The 20180-nt window shown below is 32.5% G+C and overlaps 1 protein-coding gene across 3 annotated transcripts; it reads left to right on the top strand.

Moving 5' to 3' along the window:
- The first annotated feature begins 8 nt into the window (after positions 1 to 8).
- Positions 9 to 18846, top strand: LOC106027822 (C-type lectin domain family 1 member A-like). Of its 3 annotated transcripts, none has more exons than XM_063238221.1 (7): positions 9 to 7499; positions 8662 to 8778; positions 10649 to 10747; positions 11262 to 11378; positions 12094 to 12245; positions 13238 to 13359; positions 15193 to 18846. In XM_063238221.1, exons 2-7 carry the CDS (start codon positions 8664 to 8666, stop codon positions 15317 to 15319), a joined length of 732 nt encoding a protein of 243 aa, XP_063094291.1. In that variant the 5' UTR covers positions 9 to 7499; positions 8662 to 8663; the 3' UTR covers positions 15320 to 18846. The 3 variants fall into 3 exon arrangements, with proteins under 3 accessions (XP_063094291.1, XP_063094292.1, XP_063094290.1); XM_063238222.1 differs by having other exon boundaries at positions 9 to 7504; XM_063238220.1 differs by having other exon boundaries at positions 9 to 8347.
- Positions 18847 to 20180: the final 1334 nt, after the last annotated feature.

Here is a 20180-nt window from a genome sequence, read left to right as displayed (position 1 = left end):
TGCACTTAATATTCATGGAGAAAGTTTCAATAGAGGATATAATATCTCTCAAATACTTATTTATTTAATTTTAAAAAGAGTGAAACTAAACGTAACAAAACAGAACAAAGTAGGTCAGAAGGAAGCAATGTAAGTTACACAAATTTCAAAGCAAGATAACAGGGTATCTACCATGGCTACCATAATGTCTTTTGTTTTCTTCCAAGTAGTCATCCATATCTTCACACAATGAATTCATACGAAATGAAATAGTGTTAAACTGATCAGAACACAGTGATGAAGGCATTATAGGCCAGACAATAGGAAAGCCAACAATGGCTGCCATAATGTCTCTCGTTATCCTCAAAGTAGCTGTCCATACCCTCATGTATGTTGAAATTAAACAATACAAAACAGACTAAAATCACTCTGAACAAATAAAAATAGCATTATTGGATTTCACAGCCTGACAATACGGTATCAACAATCGATACCATAATGTCTCTTTTTCTGCAAAGTAGCTGTTTATTTCATCACGCACAATATAATTGATTCTCATAAACTGTTTAGGGGAAGTTCTACACATGTATAAGTCTCTACATGTACACCTATACTCTCTCTATTAGAGAGAAAATCAAAACATAACAAAACAAATTACTAGAAGAATAAGAAACAAAAAGACAAATAAGTAACAATAGCAAAGAGCCTAAAACAATGACGATATAAGCCTTCAAAACAAGGTGGTAGGAGCATCACTAGAGTTGACATTTTGCATAATGATCTTCAAGAGTTCCTCAGATCCCCAGACATTAACATGTAAAATTGTCCCAATTATATGAATGTTAGCTGTTTTGTTCCAAACTTGTGAAATTTGAAGCACAATTGTCTTAGCTATCCTAAGTGTGTTTATACAATTTTAGATATTTTTTCTTTTTCCTCTTTTTCTTGAGATATTATTTTTCCCTTTTGAGCAGATTCTTATCCTTTCACTGTATTTATTGAGAATTTTCAATCTTATGTACTCTTACAATTTATTATACTAGGGAGACAATACAATATTTACACATGTGAGTTTGATTTATTTCACTTATGACTATGGTCTCAAGTTGTGACCATTTATTTACATATATCTCAATGTGATCATTCTTTATAACTGAGTAGTACTCCACTGCATAAAAATATCATCTTTTTTACCCATTCCTCAGTTGATGGGTATTTAGGTTGTTTCCAAATCTGGCTATTACAAATTGTGCTGCTATAAACATGTGCACATATATCATTGTGAAGCGATATTTTCAGTTCTTCTGGAAATATGTCCAGTAGTGGAATAGCTGGGTCAAATGGGACTTCCAATCCCAGCTTTTTGAGGAACCTCCAGACTGACCTCCACACTGGTTGCAATAATCTGCACTCCCACCAACAGTGCAGAAAAAGTCCTTTTTCCTCCATGCAGCCTCTCCAGCATTTGTTGTTAGTTTTCTTGATCCTAGCCATTTTTCTGGAATGAGATGGGATCTCAGTGTCATTTTAATTTTCATTTCTCTAATGACCAATGATGTTGAACATTTTTTCATATATTTATTTTCCTTTTGTATTTCTTTGTCTGAGAACTGTGTATTGAGCTCAGATCCCATTTTTGGATTGGGTCTTTGAATTTCAGGAGTTTGATTTTTAAAATATTCCTTATATGTTCTAGACAGAAGTCCTTTGTCTAAGGATGTGACCCCAGTTATAGATTCTGGGAAGTATTTCCCACATGGTTTGATTTTTGTTCATGAATTCTCCTCGTATCCCTATGTCTTCAAGATTTCTACCTACTTTGTCTTCCAACAGATTTAGTGTTTCTGTTTTAATATTTAGATCTTTGATCCATTTAGATTTTAGTTTAGTATGTACACTAGTTTGTAGTATAAATATGTCAGTTTTTTGGTTGCTAGTGTGAAGGATGTGGCTTCTCTTATTTCTCTCTCAGTGATTTCACTGTTCATGTACAGAAATGCTATTGATTTTTGAGTGTTGACTTTGATTCCAGCTACATTACTAGATTTATTTATTATACCTAGGAGTCTTTCAATGGAGTTTTGAGGGTCTTCTATGTAGAGTATCATGTCATCTACAAATAATGATAATTTAAATTCTTTTTTTCCTATCCTTAATCCTTTTATTTCTCTCTCATGTCTAATTGCTCTGGCTATTATTTCCAGCACTATTGAATAGCAGTGGCAATAATGGACATTCTTGTCTTATTCCTGATTTTAGGGTAAAGGGTTTCAGTTTTTGGCCATTTAATATGATGCTGGCTATTGACTTTTATCATATCGAGGTAAAGAGCATCTATTCCAACTTTCTGTAAGGTTCTTATCATAAATAAGTGTTGGACCTTATCAAAAGCTTTCTCTGCATCTATTGAAATGTTCATGTGATTCTTATTTTTGGCTCTACTGATATAGTGGGTTACATTTATTGATTTTCATATATTGAAGCATTCCTGTATTCCTGAGATGAATCCCACTTGGTCATGGTGTATAATTTTCTTCATGATTTCATGCATTCTGTATGCCAAAATTTTATTGAGAATTCTGCATCTATGTTCACTAGGGAAATTGGCCTGTAGTTCTCTTTTTTGTTCTGTCTTTCTCAGGTTTTGGTATTAGAGTAACACTTTCTTCCAGGAATCAGTTAGGGAAAATTTCTTCCCTCTCAATCTCATTGAATAGTTTGAAGAGTGTTGTCACTAAGTCTTCTTTGAATTTCTTGTGGAATTCAGCAGTGAATCTATCTGGACCTGGGATTTTCTTTGTTGGTAAGGATTTAATTATATTTTCAATTTCATTAATTAAAATTGAGTTGTTCAGCAGATTTACATCTTCTTGACCCAGCTTTGATAATTCATGTGTTTCTAGGAATCTTATCATTTATTCTGTGTTATCAAACCTATGAGAGTAGAAGTTTTTGAAATATGTATTGATGATCTGTGTTTCCACAGGGTCTGTAGTGATTTCACTCTTTTCATTGTTTATTACATGAATTTGAGTTTTTTCTTTCCTTTTTCAAATAAGATTTCTAGGAACTTATCAATTTTATTTATTCTTTCAAAGAACCAACTCTGATTCATTGATTCTTTGTATCATTTTCTTATCAGATTGATTTCTGCTCTGATATTTATAATTTCATCCCTTCTTTTGGCTTGGGCATCACTTGTTCTTCTGTTTCTAGATGTTGGTAGTGTTGCATCAAGTTGTTTATTTGTGTTCATTCTGTCTTCCTGATGTGGTAATTCACAATAAATTTTCCTCTGAGGACTGCTTTCATTGCATCCCACAGATTCCAGTAAGATGTATTTGTATCTTCCTATGCCTGTAAATATCGTTGAATTTCTTCTTTAATTTCCTCTGTGTCCTACTGATTGCTCAGGAGTGTATTATTCAATTTCCATGTGTTTGTGGGAGTTTCGCAGTTTCTTTTATCATTAATTTCTAGTTTCATGGCACTGTGATAAAATAACATGCATGGGATAATTTTAAATCTTTTGCATTTACTTAAGCATGTTCTGTGGTCTCGTATATTGGCCTATCTTAGAGAATGTCCCATGTGTTGTTGAGAAGAATGTATATTCTGATGTTGTTGGGTGGAACACTTTGTAAAAGTCCACCAAGTGCATTCGTTCACAAATGTGATTCAGTTTTACTATTTCTTTGCTAATTTTCTGTCTAGTTGATTTGTTCCTTTGTGTCCATGGCATGTTATGGTCTCCTGTTATAATTGTGTAATTGCTTATTTGATTTTTCATTTCTTTTAATATTTGTTTTGTATAGCTGGGTGCTCGAATTTGGTGCACATATATTTAAGATTTTTATCTCTTCCTCTTGAAGTTTTCCCCTAACTAGTATGTAGTGAGCTTCTTTATCTCTTTGATCATTCTTGTGATCTGTATGTCAGTTTCCATTCTCATGTTTGGGAAATTTTCAGCTACTACGAATCAAATTCATGAGGTTGTGCTGACTAAGCAGGTGCTTATGCTGCTGAGTTAAATCCCCAGCCCAGCTATTATTTCTGTAAATAGCCTCTTAATATCATTTGTGTTGTCACTTTGTTTTTCATTTATATCTATCAATCTTATGTTGTTCTTCTTTGCATCATCTTGCAGCTGTTGAATTGTTATTTCTTAATTCCTTGTTATTTTTAAAAGATTTACTGTTCACTAGCTGCAATCTTGTCTTTGAGGTCTGAAAGTCTTTCTTCACTTTTATTGTGTTTTGCTGAGTTGATTTTGGCAACTTTTGAAGGGATTTTTTTTATTTCCTGTATATCATGTTACTGGGATGTCTTACCAGATGCTCCAGGTAGGGAAACTCAAAGACATTTATGTCTGTGGCCTTATGAAAGTAGTAAATTCTAATATTCATAGAAAATCTCAAAATATTTTAAAAATAATTATATCTCTGAATTACAAGCATGGACAGTTTGCACTGAAATGAACAAGAGAATAAAAGAAATAACATAATACATACATGCATTCATGTGTTTGTTCCCCAAATATTGTGAACTGAATCCAAAAGAAAATAAAAATTTCTCCAAATCAGAAAAACAACCAGTCAGCCAAGCAAAGAAAGACCTATAAATTAAGAAAAAATGCTCAATCACAATTATTATACATGAATTGCAAGCCACAATACAAAGAAACTACATTTCTCATTCATCAGGCAAATTTTTATAAAGTTCAGCAACATTTTATACTATAGATTTAGTGAGGAAAAGTTATTTTTATGCATTGCTAATGGGAAGGCTAAATGCTACATTTCCAAGGAGGAAATTTTCCCTCTCACTCTGCTCTTCTTTTTAACACATTATTTGATAATGAAACATTTTTTTTTCTCTTTTTGTTTTGGTGTCTTCATACAGGCATGTGTATGTGTATACACACACACACACATACACACACACAATGATTCAGCAATTTCAATAGTTAAGAAGAATCATAACGGCACTCTATATTCTACTCTGGTGAAGCCCCACAGTATCAAATATTCTCAGACTTTTTTCAAAGATTCCAAGTTCACCTTCCCTGTACTTTTAATCTTTGAATCACTGTTCCAATTATAAACGTGAGTTTTGAGTTTTGAATGATGATTCTGAATGTTATCCTCCAGGACTTTCCCTAATAATCAAGAAATATCAAGAGGTGTAGTCATTGATTAAATAAAAATGGAGGAATGACTGAAATATTGTTTCATACACATGCTTTCTTTTCTCATGTTGTTTTTATTATAATTTATTTTAACTGACGCATGACATGTACAAATTGTACATATTAATGGCAAAACCAACTAATGGTTTAGTAGATGCATACATTATACAATACTCAAATGTGTTAAATAGATGAATATCTTCAGAGCTTCATTTTTTTGTTGTTGTTCGTTTTCTTTTATCATGTACTGTGCTGGGCATAAATCCAGGGCCTTTGCACTTAGCTGCTTTCTTACCCTAATGCTTCCACTCTCCTCCCCTCCACTTTCTTCCTCTTCTGTTTCCCTCCTCTCCCTTTCTCTTTCTATTTTGAGACAAGATCTTGATAAATTGCTACACTGCCCAGGATGAGCTCAATTTTGTAATTCTCCTGACTAAGCCCCCAGAGTGCTTGAATTACAGAGATGCATCACCATATCTGGCTCAGTCATCATTTCTGTTCGGTAAAGTCCTTTCTTTCAATTTTTTGAAATGTGCACACCATTATTATCTATCCTCACCCCACTGGATCACACCACAACAGAACTTGTTACTGTTATTTAACTGTAACTAAGCACACATTTACTAGCATTTCCCTTGCTTCTTCCACCTGGTAAACTCCACTGCCTGTAGTAACCTTAATTCTTCCTTAATTAGCAGGAGATCAAGTTGTTTAGGTTCTCCACAGTTAGAACATGTATTGCTTGCCTTTCTATGCCTGGGTTGTCAATGTAATTATAAATGATAAGATTTCTGTGTTTCATATGACTGAACAGTATTGCAATCTGTGTATATGTCACATGTTCATTATTCATTCGCCAGTTAGTGGACACTGGGGTTATTTGCATTTTTAAATATTGTGAAGAGTACAGCAATAAACATGGGGATATCTCTTTGATATACTGATTTCAGAAATCCAGTAGCATGATGTTTGCATCATATTGTGGTTCCATTTTTGGTTTTCTGTTTCATTTTATTTTTATTAGAACATATTAGTTAGACAGAATAGTGAGTTTGTATTGACATTTTCCTGCTTGCATGTAATGTTCTTTGATCTTCTCCACTCCTTTTATTCCTTTTCCCTTTCTCCAATGCCTTATTCATAACCTCTCTGCTAGTGCCTTCCACTTTCATATTGTCTGTGATATTCACTTTTTAGATTCCATACATGACAGAAATTGTTATATTTGGGTTTCTGAATCTGGTTTATTTCACTTAACACTATGATATCCAGTTTGATATATTTTACTGAAAATGACATGATTTCATTCTTCTGTGTGGTTAATCATCCATTGTATATATAAACCATGTTTTCTTTACTCATTCATCACTTGATGGCAGCTGAGCTGTTTTTGCAGCTTTGTTATTGTGAATTACACCACAGTACACCTGAGTATATAAGAATCTCTCTAGTACGTTGACTTTAATTTTTTGAGGAATATCTTAAGACTGGTATTATTGCATAAAACAGTAAGTCTATTTCAGAAGCTTTTCAGTCTTTTAAACAATGAAAATAAAAATTAAAAGTAAATTCTAAAATTATAGATAATAGGATCAATCCATAAAATGGCATAAATTAATGTAAAACAAATGTAATTAATTTTAAGAAATACGTGCTGTATCTGAATTGATTGACAGTTTGCTTGTTTGGTAGATTGTGTCTTAGAGCTTTATACCAAATGACAAATTAGTTATGAAGCTGAAGTTTTACTGAGAAAAACCATGCAAAGTCCCCACAGAGACAAATAGCATTAACTATTCTTGAACTGAAAGAAGCTAAAAGTGATACAAGATATTTTACTTTTAAGATTCTTGCTCCTAGAACTATAATTGAAAATAGGGTGTGATATCTAATAATACATTACACAGAACTAAAACAGCAGTGGAGAGGTGACCAGCTTGCGTGCGTGTATTTCATTCCTTTTGAAATGCTAAGACTTGAACAAAACATATTGACCACTACAGAAAATATACTAGGTATTTTAAAATAACTGAAAGTCCGACTCGTGACAGGTTCCACCCTAATGATGTTTTCAGGTGTCAGGACTTCCTATGTGGTTGTATCCGGAGAGCTCGCATTGCTACATTCTGTGCTCACTCTATTAATTTCTCAGGTAGGGGCAGCTGACAAAGATAGTAGCTTATGTATCTATTCTGTTTCTTTGAATTTATCTTGGACTTTATATTACGGATCATCAGGAATTCCTAAACTCAGAACTTTTATCCTAACAGTGAAGAGCATCTTTGCCTGGGATCTATACATTCTGCAACAATCTTGGTGTTGTTCTCTAAAAGTAAGGTATTTATATTTTTCAAGATATTAATTCATTGTATTCAAGGACCAATGTTTTTAAAACTTTCAGTAAAGGTGGGTCAAATTATTTGAATCAAAAGAATAAAGGTTTATTTTTCAGAATGTATGGCTTCAGATAGATGAAATATCAATAGGTGACAGATAAGAAAACAAAAAAAACTTGGCCATATTGCATTTTTATGACAATTATCAGAAAAAAGGAAATTTGGAAATGAATCTGATATAAATATGAAACATGAAACAGTTCAAAAATTCTATTGGAAAAGGCTTACAGGATTCACCATTAGGTTTGGACTTTGCTTAATACATCCAATAACTATAGAGTATTTAGGAGCAAGAGATATTTGAAGCTTCGTTTGAAACATCTTAAGACCTATTTCTAAACTATAATATATTTAGTGTACAAAGTATTCAATTTAGTGTAAAACTGTAGCATCATTCAGCTGAGACTTCTGTGCTCAGTGGGTCATAGTGAGAAGGCAGGAGCACAAGACAGAAAGAGGTGACTGGTCGGAAGAGAAATAGAAAAAGACAGGACTATTCACGGGAGGATGTGATAAATGAAATAGTTATGAAATATTCTTAAAGTCAATAGTAAGATTTAATTCATATTTTAGATAATTACATATTGATTGTGGTGCAACATGGGAGGGCCAATATACACTAAAAAAGAGAGAAAATTCTCTAATAGCATAAAAGTCTGTATGAGCAGATCAGAATTGAAGTGGGTAATAAAATGTTTTTTGTAAAGATGGAAACAGATGCTGTGAGACATAGAGGCTCCCAAGGGCATGAATCAATGGAACCTGGAAGAATTTCTCACATCAGGTTTTTAAACACTTTTATTTGATATGCAGTAACTATTAAATAATTCAACAGGTGTCAGAAGTTTGTAATTAAAAAAAAACATTTCCTTTGGATTGTAGTCACAAATGGTATGCAACAAGTCATTTTATAAATCTTTATAAATGTCAATGATAATCTATTCTAAATAATGTTTGCTAATTTGAGAGAAACTGTAAATCCTCTGTAAGGCTTACATAAGAACAATCTGTATGGGCATCCAACTTAGTGACAGCATTTATATGGACCATGACTTATGATAAAGATTTTGTTATTTCACATGCATTTCTACTTTTCAGAAATGAGCGGGGAAAAAGTGATTTATTCTGATTTGGTAATTGAGCCTCCATCGCAGTCGCAGAGGAGAACCCGTGAGTTATCTGAAGCCCAGCGGAGTACCCATTTGGAACAGCACGGTTTGTGGATTTTTCACATTCTTACACTTGGCTCTGTATTTTAAAACAGTGTCGGTAATATGTCTTTAATTGAACACTGCAAAAGATCAAACTTTCACTAGCAATCACAAACTAAACTTAAACGGGGTTGAAGTGAGGGTGGATTTTAGTTTTGGAAAAGAAATTACACAATATTTCACATGACCTTAGCTTTAGATACTAAACCAGGACACTTTAAGTGAAATAGTAAGTTTTATAAATAAAGTTATTTTATATGCCAACCTTACACTTTTGAAGATGACAGAATCACAATAATGGATAGTTACAGAAATAAAGGAAAATTACCATCTCATATGTTCTGTGAATTCATGGTAATTTAATTCTTATTTGTTTTATTGCTATATCTGTACTTTTCAAGTATATTTTGTTCAGCATTTTATCTCATGTTGTGTTTTATCACTACAATTTCATTTTCATATTTTATTTATCACACAGGATTGTACAAATTTGGCACAATTGTGTTATTTGTTTGTTGTTTATTTCCATATAGTAAAATGAGGTGCCTTTTGTGTAAGATGAATGATTAGTTAAAACAAGAATATATGTAAACATACCTATTAGCTGACCATGAATTTCCTTTCTTTTATTCTGAGAATCTGGAAAGTAAAATGGTAAGAATATAAAAGGTAAATATTTTCAAGTAGGGAAACATCAACAATATCAAATGGCACAGTGCCACTGAGATTATGGTAAGTCATTAAATAGGATTCTTAATGACATTCTTGAAATCAACTTCATAATTGGCTAGAGAGTCCAAAATGGAGATGAAATAAAGAAAGAAAAGAAGAAAGAGATGTTAAAAAAGAGGTACAAATTTAAACTATTCTCCCAACAGTTTTTAATGAAAGAAAGATGCTTTGCTAGAGGCAATCACAGGGGAAAAGGAGATAGTTTACTTATTGTATATATTCTTGTTCTGACTTGAATCCATTTTGGTTTGAGAAAATGAAATGAAATTACGTGGAAGAGTTAGAGTAAGTAGAAACACTACAAAATGTCCAGGAAACAAAGACAGACTTTTAAAATGCCACAATAGTACAACATGTAATAGAGAATATCGATACATTGGAAGGTATTAAAATACTTAGAGTTTCTATTAAAATTCTTGAAAGTAAAAAAGGAAGAATAAATGTAAGTATATCTGGCAAAGATGGGTATGTTGAATACAGGATCGATTCTTTAAAATAACAAATAATTATAACACATAAATTTCCAATAAAAACTGTCCTAGCAAATCATTCACAGAAAACCTAAATAAGAGAATCACATAAGAAAAACATTGAAATTTAACAGCTTAAAAATACAAAGTAAAACTCTAAGAACAATAATGTCTATGAAATTTGAAACTTGATTGTAACTTGTCATAGAAAAAGAGGAAAGTCCCTTAAAAGAGCAGAACAATCAAATAAATTATTGTATAGCTTTGAGTGTTAATATTATGTAGGTAATTTAAAATATTTTTCAAGCATTTAATGATCTGTGAAAATATTAAAATGTGTTTTAAATATGTAAAATAATGAAAGTAATAAAGTACGATGATGGTGGAACAGTCTCTAAGTGAATTCATTAGTGATTAAAATTTTAATTTATCATTTCTGAATTTTTCAAATTTTAAACTCATTGCATATAATTTTAGTTTAAAAGATATCTAATATTAAAATTAATATAAGACCATTAATTCAAGAAGGTTTTTACATAATGAAATCTTAGGTACACAGAATCATTCAGACATACAAGATCAACACATCTCCTTGGAGCTTATGATACAATAAAAATCTGAATATACATATTGAAGATAATATTGAACAAATTACTCTTGTCTTTCCAACAGGTCGTTCTGCTCCTTCGTCTGCATGGAAATTAATTGCACTGGGTATGCTGTTCATCTCCATGGGCCTTCTTTTGTCTCTTATAACCGTAGCCACAAAGTGTAAGTCTGATCAAAATGAGGTTGAGTTGCTTGCTACTCATAGGAAGGAATCTCTTTAACATCGTTCACTTGCATGTTCCATTTCAATTTCTAAGGGTCAGTTATATTTTAACCATTGTCTCTGCATTGCGGATGATTTTAAGAGTCATATGAAATTGCTTCCCAGGCCCTTATCTTGGGATCATTCATATTGTCTTATCTATCTGGATTATCTTTACCTTGCTGATACCTTGGTCTCATACTTAATATCAACTTCACATCGCAATTACTTCTGAGAAATGTCAGGTTTTCTTACTCAAACTCAGTTGGTCAGTAATCTGTGCTATAATTTAATAGGATAATTTTCCTTTCAGATTGAAATTGCTTTTAAATTTGTTGTATTTGTCTTGTTTTCTTGAGTAAGAAGTCTTTGACAATGTGTTGTTACTGTTAGTATCTCGTAGTAAGTGCAATGTTTTGTGCAATAGCAAATTTATCTTAATTTCAATATGATGATCCAAAATGATGTTTTCAGTTTGTTCTTCAGCAGCAGAGACATATTCAGAAAATCTCACCTGCAGCCAAGGAACACATCAACAGAGATTGCTTTCAGGAAATTCAAAGAATGAACAGTCACTAATAAATGTTCAAGGTAGTTTCAAATAAGCTCATATATTTTCTTTTTTTTTAAGATTAAGATAAAAAGAAGACATAACAAAACAGGTCAGAACAGAACAATTTAAGCCACATAGTGTTTCCCCACAAAACAACCCGACATAACATTAGCTACCATAGTGTCTCTTTCCTTGAAATATTTGAGTATACCTTCATATACTATAGTATCAAACATAACAAGACAGCATAAAACCATTCAAGAGAATGAAAGAAGATCATACATTTTCTAAGAATTAGGAAATAATTAGAAAGAATGCAATGTCACCTGCACTTGGAAAAGCTTTGGATCAGCTTATATTACAGTATCAGCCAGTAGAAATGAACTTGTCTAGATGTCTTAGTTTTCCATATGAAAGTATAAAGTGTTCTCATTTTTCCATCTAATAATATAAAGAACATATAAGTAAGTGAATGAATCATACTGCACATACATATGACATGTTTACCAATAATAGTTTTAAAATGGGAAGTTATTGGAAATACTAAAATGTTAGCAACTCTGATATTAGAAAGAGTATGTTATAACTTACCTGTACATTATTCAAATTAGCAGTACAGCAACTTAAATTAGATCATTTGCTTTGTCATTTAATTTATGTATGAGTTAATATGTCCTACAATGTTAACACCGATGTTTCAAATTATGGATGCATTGTTTGCACATATTTGAATATCACCTCCTTTTTCTGTAGCTTGGAAGTGTCACCCTTGTGATGACAACTGGCACCAGTATGGGAGCAACTGCTACTTTGTTTCTTCAAGTTTAACAGCTTGGGAAGTTTGTAAACTTCAATGTGCATCTTCTCTTTCAACGTTTTTTAGATTCAATGCTAAAGAAGAGCTGGTAAAGATAAACCACTATTTTTAAGTTTTCACACATTTCTCTGGGAGAAATTTCTTAGACTGCAGCTTTTCTATCTTCTAAGATATCTACATAAATAAATTTATGTGGTCCACATAAGGATACTGTATTCATTTCCTCAGGTTTAGTATAAAGTCCCTTGTCAGCAACAACTGTGCACGTTTTATTCATATTTGAACTTTTCCTATCTCTCCAGCCTCCTCAGGCACAGGAAGCTTCCATTGCCCTGGCTTCCTCACCATTTGTTTGTTTGTTTGTTTCTTTCTTTCTTTTTTTTTTTTTTTTTTTTTTTTTGTCTTTTTCGTTTTTATTGGTACCAGGGAACGAACTCACGACTGCCTGCTTGCAAGGCAGGTGCTTATGCCGCTGAGCTGAATCCCCAGCCCATCATTTGTTTCTTGTACGCCTCCTGCACATTCCTTACGGTGTGGTCCAGTCTACTCCTGAAAATTTCCATCTCCCACTCCTAATCTTGTGTGACCTTCTGATAAATCCCTATTTACTTTCCTAGTTCACCATCGAATCACTATGCCTTGAAAAAAAAACTTGATCCCCTAAATCCTGTGGATGTTTCTGATAGGTACTGTCCTTTTATTCCCTATTTCTTTTGTGGTAGCAACTGTTTACTCAATGGCTTTGCTCTTTGCTTTGATTCTTTGGTAAAGATGCTATTTATTCAACTCCAAATATATAGCTACCAGAGTATTATAAGGACCCATCATGAATAAATAAATTATTGGTTATTACTGTGTAGAATCTACAGAGGATTTTTTCTTTTTTGTACCGAGGATCGAACTCATGACCTTGTGCTTGCCAGGCAGGTGCTTATGCCGCTGAGCTAAATCCCTGGGCCTGAGCATTTTTATTATACTGATAGAATTTCACATAAAATAAAAATGCCTAATAATGTGAAAATGTTTTTACACATTTTACACAATTGCTGTACTGGATTAATTGTTCTGCTTTCATTCTAGGATTTTGTAAAGAAAATATCAAGAATGGGGTGTCATACAAGTTCAAAAAACCTTTGGACCAGCTTAAAATTCAATGGCAGCCAATGGACTTGGTTAGATGGCTCAGTTTTTACCTCGGATGAGTTAGTATCTTCTTGATGTTTTAACGCAGCGGTTATAAAAAGTTAAAATCTGGGGTGCATCTGATCAGGTATTAAATTCTATAGCTCAGGGTTCTATAATTACAAAAAAAAAACTAGCAAATTAAAATTATCAATGTGCTATCGAGTTTGATTAAATATTCTCAATCAATTTTCCTATCAATTTTATTGTTCAGGGATTATTTACACTTTTATATAAATAAAATACTGTTTGAATAGTTTAATTTATACAAGATTATATTATAAACTTAACAGGTATCAGTGATAAACAAAACATAGATGTAAATATATCAGCAATTTATAATGATTAAAAAAAGCAATAAAAATCCTTTTGTTATAAGACATTATATAAGATGATATCCAAAGCTCAAAAAGCTAACATTCAAATCATTGTCCAATATGTATCCTACATTTTGACTGTCTATATATTATCTCTATATAAAATTTTTACCAGCAACATTTGCATATGCTGGACATAGTAACTTTTAGTTACATCTCTACTATTTGTTTCCTTAAATTCATCATAATATTACACCTGTATCAGTAATATAGGATGAGGAAAATGAGATCAAAATATTTAATTTGACAATTGCCCATACTTAATGAAAATCATATTCTTTAGAAACAATTCTATTCAATATACCTATTTTTTTGACCTTGTTAAATATTATTCTTAGTGTGTTCACAGTCTCATTCTCATTTTTCCAACACAAATGGAACAAATAAAACTTGATTTTGTGAATGAATTATAATTGTGTTTCACCTATAGGCTAATAATGATTTATCAACAGTCATTTTTCTAGATGTGTAGAGTTTCTATTTTCCTAAACCATAATATTTCCACATGTGCTAACAAATACTTATTGAGGATGGTGAGGGCAAAGCCATTTTCATAATGCTACTGAGATAGTATTTGGTCTTTTAAACCTCATTCTTTCATGCATGTATAGTAGAGAATTGTTCAGGCTTCATAATACATTAAATCACAACAGATTATTGAAATATATACAAGAATTCAGTTGTCTTTTTTGATGCTGAAAAGTTAAAAAATTTGCACACATGTAAAGCAATAGCAGTGTTTTCATTAATTGTTTTATTTTGGAAAATCTAATTATTCTTATTTTAATAATATATACATATTTATTATTGTCATACATATATTTATAGCAGCACTTTTAAAATGTTATGAACTTCAATTTTTGATGTAGTAAAAAAGGATTGTTGTACACTGAATAACAAAAGGTTGAAGGGACTACTCAATAAATTTTAGGAGGCCTGAAACAAATTTATGGGAATTTCTTTTGTAGTAAAAATATCATGGATTTTCCAACAAGAATATCAAACAAAGCAGGAATTCATTCTTCCTGGTGCACTATTAATACAACGGAAATGCTTCAAATTTTGTCTTAGCACACATAGAGGATAACCAGAACCAAAGAAAATATTTACCATTCCACTTCAACCAGCTTTTAAATGAAGCAAGTGTCTTCTTGCCAAAATTTATCACTTTCTTTACGTCATGTTTATCTTTCCAAAATTGTGTTTTTAGTTAGATTTTAGACTTTTGAAAAATTGAATCTGCATATTTTCACTAGCTTTGTTATTGTTTAAGGGAAAGAGTGTTGTTTTGTGGTTTTCCTCTCTGCCACCACCTTGCAGAAACTTTGAGGGAATATACATTATTTTCATTAATATGTTAATAATTATGTCAAAGAAATATTTCTCTGTTTATAAAAACATGTCATAATTTTCATTTAGTAGAGCTGATATATGAAGTAAATCTTAATTTATAATCAAAATTCTTTTATCTTCTAGGTTTCAATTGGATAGAACTGACATGGCTGATAATCAATGTAAATATATAAAAGATGGTCAATTACTAAGTGGTGACTGTACAGCACCAGGTTTTTGTGTATGCAAGAAGACAGTAAAGGAAAATTAAGGGTTTAAGATTTATATGGAAAGAAAAGATGAAATACAAATATCAATATTTTTCCAAGATAATTTTTACCTCATATTAAAAAAATCTTTTTCTAAAAATCTGTACCTTTAGGATATTAAATACAATACAATATTACTTGTAGCAAATATGATGCCAAATATTCTTAAGCATATTAGTTAATCAAAAGTCTACAATATATTAACAGTGAAAGGCATGAGATATAAAGGGCAGTAAGAATGGAAAGAAGAAATTAAGAAAATGTGGAAGAGAGAATTCATACAATTCTGGAGATTAAAGTTTTCTTATTACGTTTATTGGTACAATTTAGATAGAAATTCTAGAAGTTTGAGGTTCAACATTAGTTTGTTTTCTGAGATCTTTCTGTGTTTCTAACATGCAAGTTAACTGCTGTAAGTTTCATTCATAGGACTGCTTTTACTGGGTCACATAGTTCCGGAAAGATATATCAGAGACATCATTTAATTGTAGATACTATTTAATTTCTTCTTTAATTTCATTTGTGATCCATTGTTTGTTCAGTAGGTGTTATTTAATTTTCATGGGTTTGTAGAGTTTTTATGATTTCTTTTGCTATTGATTTCCTGTTTCATTGTACTATGGTCTGATAGGATGCATGGGATAATTTCAATTCATTTGCATTTACTAGTATGTTCTATGGATTAGTATATGCTCTGCTTTAGAGAATGTTTCATGTACCCCTAAGAAGAATGTGTGTTCTGATGTTGTGGGGTGCAGCACTCTGTAGCTTTCTAGTAAGTCTATTTGCTCATATTTGGTTCAGTTGTGAAATGTTGATTTTGTATAATTGATCTATCTATTTATAACAGTGGCATGTTAAGGGGTGGATTATAGTAGTTAACTGGTTGTGTTAATTTGAATAAGAAATTTCCAACTAAATTGGATCAGTATAATTCTGGGTGTAGAAGATTCATGCTGAGGGTGATTGTAGACAGAGAATTTTAAAAGAGAAATGAAGAAGGAAGGCTTGCTTCTCTTTCTTTGGAAGACCTCTAGTTTTTATCTCCACCGTGGCTATCACTTCCTGGTTTCTAGCACAGACTCTTCAGTCTTCCAGGATGCACTCTTCAGTCTCCCAACATAGATCTTTCTGTCTCCTGATACAGACCCAAATTGGACATTGTATTGAGCTCCTCGCCTTCAACTAGATCCTTTGGATCCCCACCTGGAGGCAGGCCTTTTATACTCTTCCACATCTGACTCTGCGGATGGCCTTGTAAGGCAATAAATTCATATAGATATAGATATACATATTCATATACATATAGAAAGAGAGATATAAATATATTTATGTCATAATAAATTTGTTTCTCTAGCAACCAGTGACTAATAAAGAAATTGAAATAGATAAACACATGTGTCAAATAGGTGATATTATTTTACAGAAAATATATTACTTAGGGTCAGAAAAGTTCATATGACACGAAACACATTTTAATTTACCAAGATATGACGTTCCCAATAGGCACAAATGCAATAATGTAGCTTTAAAATACATAATAAAATATTTGAAAAACCAACAGAATAAATAGGAAAAAATGAAATCAGCTTCATAGTGTGATATTTAAAATATTCCTGCAACTGTTAAAGATGAAGATCAAAGTTCAACAATAGATTTGAATGTGAAAGTAGCAATATTTTCTATTACTATATAAGTAATTTAGCATTACATAGAGAATATTGTTTTTCTCAACATCTTAGAAAAAATTAGATGATAATGATACATCAGGAGAGCACAGAGATCTACAAATTGTCAAGTTGATTTTTTGTAAAAAGTAATGAGACAAAAATCTTTGGAGAAATTCACAGAGGAAAATTGTCAGAAAGCATAGATAAAAATATCAGAGTTTACCAAGGGGATGTATATAGAGTTAAAACAATTTATCAAATAAAAACTTACCTTTATTTTATTTCATGTAAATCCAAAAATGTCAACAAAAAATCTAGGCAAATGTAATTGATTTAAAATTTGAATAATTATAAATCATGAAATTATTAAGTTGATGGCTTACTCTTTTGATATGGCTGAAGGGCTTTCAGCATGATTTTCATATGTCTTGGACTATTTTTCAATATCATATAAGCTATTGTGAGATATAGAAAACAAATAAATCTAGGTTTTTTTTGTTTTGTTTTGTTTTGTTTTTCTTTTTCCTTTTTATCAGTACTGGGGATCAAACTCACGACTGCTTGCTTGCAAGGCAGGCGCTTATGCCGCTGAGCTAAATCTCCAGCCCGAAAACAAATAAATCTGAATTTTCCCTAAGATGAGTTTGATATTGATAAAATAAAACGTATTGAGAGAATTAAAGCAGTATACTGTTTGATTTTATACTTAACGTGAATATTTAGACACATTTTCAAAGTCAAAATTATTACAGTTGATAGTTATAAAAATCTTTAAAAATTAAGACTTTTGCATATTTTATGTATAATCTATTTTACACTATGAACTCATTTATAATAATTCTACAATGTAAGTAATTTAACTGACCAAGTGATTCTTACCTTAATGCAAAAGAAATGCTCTTATAAATAATTACTTAATCAGAAAGATCTAACTAGATATTGAAAATATCTAGTTAGAGTATAATAAAATAGTCAAAATATACATGAATTTAAGAGGTAGTTCCTCCCCAACTACAAGAATAATAAATTTCATTTTAATAAATGCATGGCTCTCTACAGATCTGTAATAGTGGCATGGACTAGAAGTTAGCCTCTATGATTAGACTTGTATTGAAGGACAAGTCCTTATAGGTGAGGCGAGATCCTCTGCAGTGCACACACATGGGGAAGAGCTGGTTTGGTGAGGACAGACACACTGCTACCACAGGAAAGTGATTTCTTATGGCGAAGTGTATGGTATAGTAACCCGAGTTTTTAAAAGTCCAAATGGCACTTGTTCTCACCATTTTTCCCACCACCATTGAAGGTATTTTTCTTGGAATGTAAGAGTGGGCGAAGAGTGTGAAATATGTACAGTCTACAACATTTCGGGGAGTTCAGGTTCCAGAGCTCAGGTGGAGTTGGACATGAAGGTGAACCAAACTCTGAATCTCAGCCAAAATCCCTGCCAGAGAAAAACAGACAAGATCCAAGAACTCAAACATATGGCACTGGAGATAGAGGAGTGGGGTCTGTGGACTGCGGACCAACACAGGTAGTTTTGCAGCATGACTTTATATTGTATTAGTAATGTAACAGCCTGAGAAAAGGGCGTGCCTGGCTGTAACACCTTGGGGTCTGATGCTGTGACTCTTGGAAACAGGAAATCCTTTAAAAGTCCAACCCAGTGGTTCCTCTTGCCTTTGACCTGTACCACCTGATTGGCTACTTTTCAGCTGTAGAACAAGTGGGACTCCCTGCTACCTGCCAGGAGAGCATCTGTGTTCTCTAGGCTGCTTTCCTGAGGCTCCAGAGACCAGCTCAAAATGAACACCAGAATCTGTTCTTTTCTGTCTAGTAATAAATCTCTTGCAATGTAATTTATGTAACTTTTGTGGATGTGGGTCTTTTATTATACTAGATTTAGATAAATATGTAAGCAGTGTACACTGACTCTGCTTGACAGTAAAATCACAGGTCAAGTGTTACCACACAGGTATCACTGCAATATGGTGTCTTTTAATTCTTTTGGGAAATACATAGAAGGGGAATAGGTAGGTCAAATGGAATTTCTGTTTTTTTAGTTTTTGAGAAATTGTCATACTGATTTCTATAATGGTTGTACTATTTACATTCCCATCAACAGTGTAGAAGTTTTAAATCCTCCAAATCATAGAAAAGGTAAAGGAAACAAAAACCACAATCTCACCCTGGACAATTCTAAACAATGAAGGTAGTGCACTGGACCTCCCTGCTTAGAGCAACCTTTTATAACGTGGAGCTCATTGAAAGTTTGTGTGTATGGACTGTGTCTCATATATGCGATGGTGACAGGACGAATTATGGGAAGGTGCATGTACAGTAGGTGAGCAGACGTTTCTCAGGACTCTGTCATTCATGCTGTCAGCCATGTTCTGGAAAACACTCCACTCATGGAAAGGACATGGGCAGAGCATTTCAAGCACGGCATGGGGGTCTGGACAGGGCATTTCAACCACTGCACCCCATATCCTCAGAGTTCATGACATCTTCCGTTCACCAGCTGGAGCCTGCTTGCTCCAAGAGCCCTGCAGCTTTAATAAATTTTGCTTGCCTGCTGGCGTGTGCATTGTTCAGTTCTTTGTGTGCTTCACACAAGGACCTGGAATCTGTTCCTGTAGTCCACAGCCCATGGTAACGTTTCTACACTGAAATTGGCATTGTGATTAGATATGCATGCTCCTATTCCATGCTACTCTGCATTAGAGTTAGTTTTTCCCAGACAAGTTGTGTGCTTTGCCAGATCACTTTGACTTTGTTGCACATTTTTTGCCTTTATCTAAACAGTAATGTTGGCATGGACTGCATCATAAAATGGATAAAAAGATACATTTAGAGTGAATGGTACAAGTAACAGTGATCTTCCTAATTCTAAGTCCTGCGATGCGTATTAGTCACATTATGTTTTACTCAAATAATTTTCTCATATTGTCCACTTTGCTTAGAGAACATAGGTTCTGTATTATTGCAAAATATGTAATTTTTAGAGTATATTCTACTTTGAAAGAAATGATTAAGAGGTAAAGGTAATGAATAAAATTAAAAATTTAACGTAAGTTGCCATTAAATTTTAAAAATCAGAGTAATCATACTAAAAATGCTATACTGGAAAATTATGAAACAATTTTTGACAACTTTCAAATCTAATAGTGGTTAATACTGAGTGTTGTATAAT

This window comes from Cavia porcellus, unplaced genomic scaffold, assembly GCF_034190915.1.
Source record: "Cavia porcellus strain 051 isolate PalLab524CR breed Dunkin Hartley unplaced genomic scaffold, mCavPor4.1 scaffold_27, whole genome shotgun sequence".
Classification (NCBI taxonomy): Eukaryota; Metazoa; Chordata; class Mammalia; order Rodentia; family Caviidae; genus Cavia; species Cavia porcellus.
Note: the sequence above shows the minus strand (reverse complement) of the source record. Positions and strands in the feature narration are given on the sequence as shown.

What these genes read in the sequence shown, in the direction of transcription:
- LOC106027822 (XM_063238220.1), top strand. Translation starts at nt 8,311, where the DNA reads ATGAATCAATGGAACCTGGAAGAATTTCTCACATCAG. An exon ending in TATAACCGTAGCCACAAAGT is followed by an intron (nt 10,748 to 11,261) that starts GTAAGTCTGATC and finishes TGATGTTTTCAG; the next exon opens with TTTGTTCTTCAGCAGCAGAG. An exon ending in TCAATGCTAAAGAAGAGCTG is followed by an intron (nt 12,246 to 13,237) that starts GTAAAGATAAAC and finishes CTTTCATTCTAG; the next exon opens with GATTTTGTAAAGAAAATATC.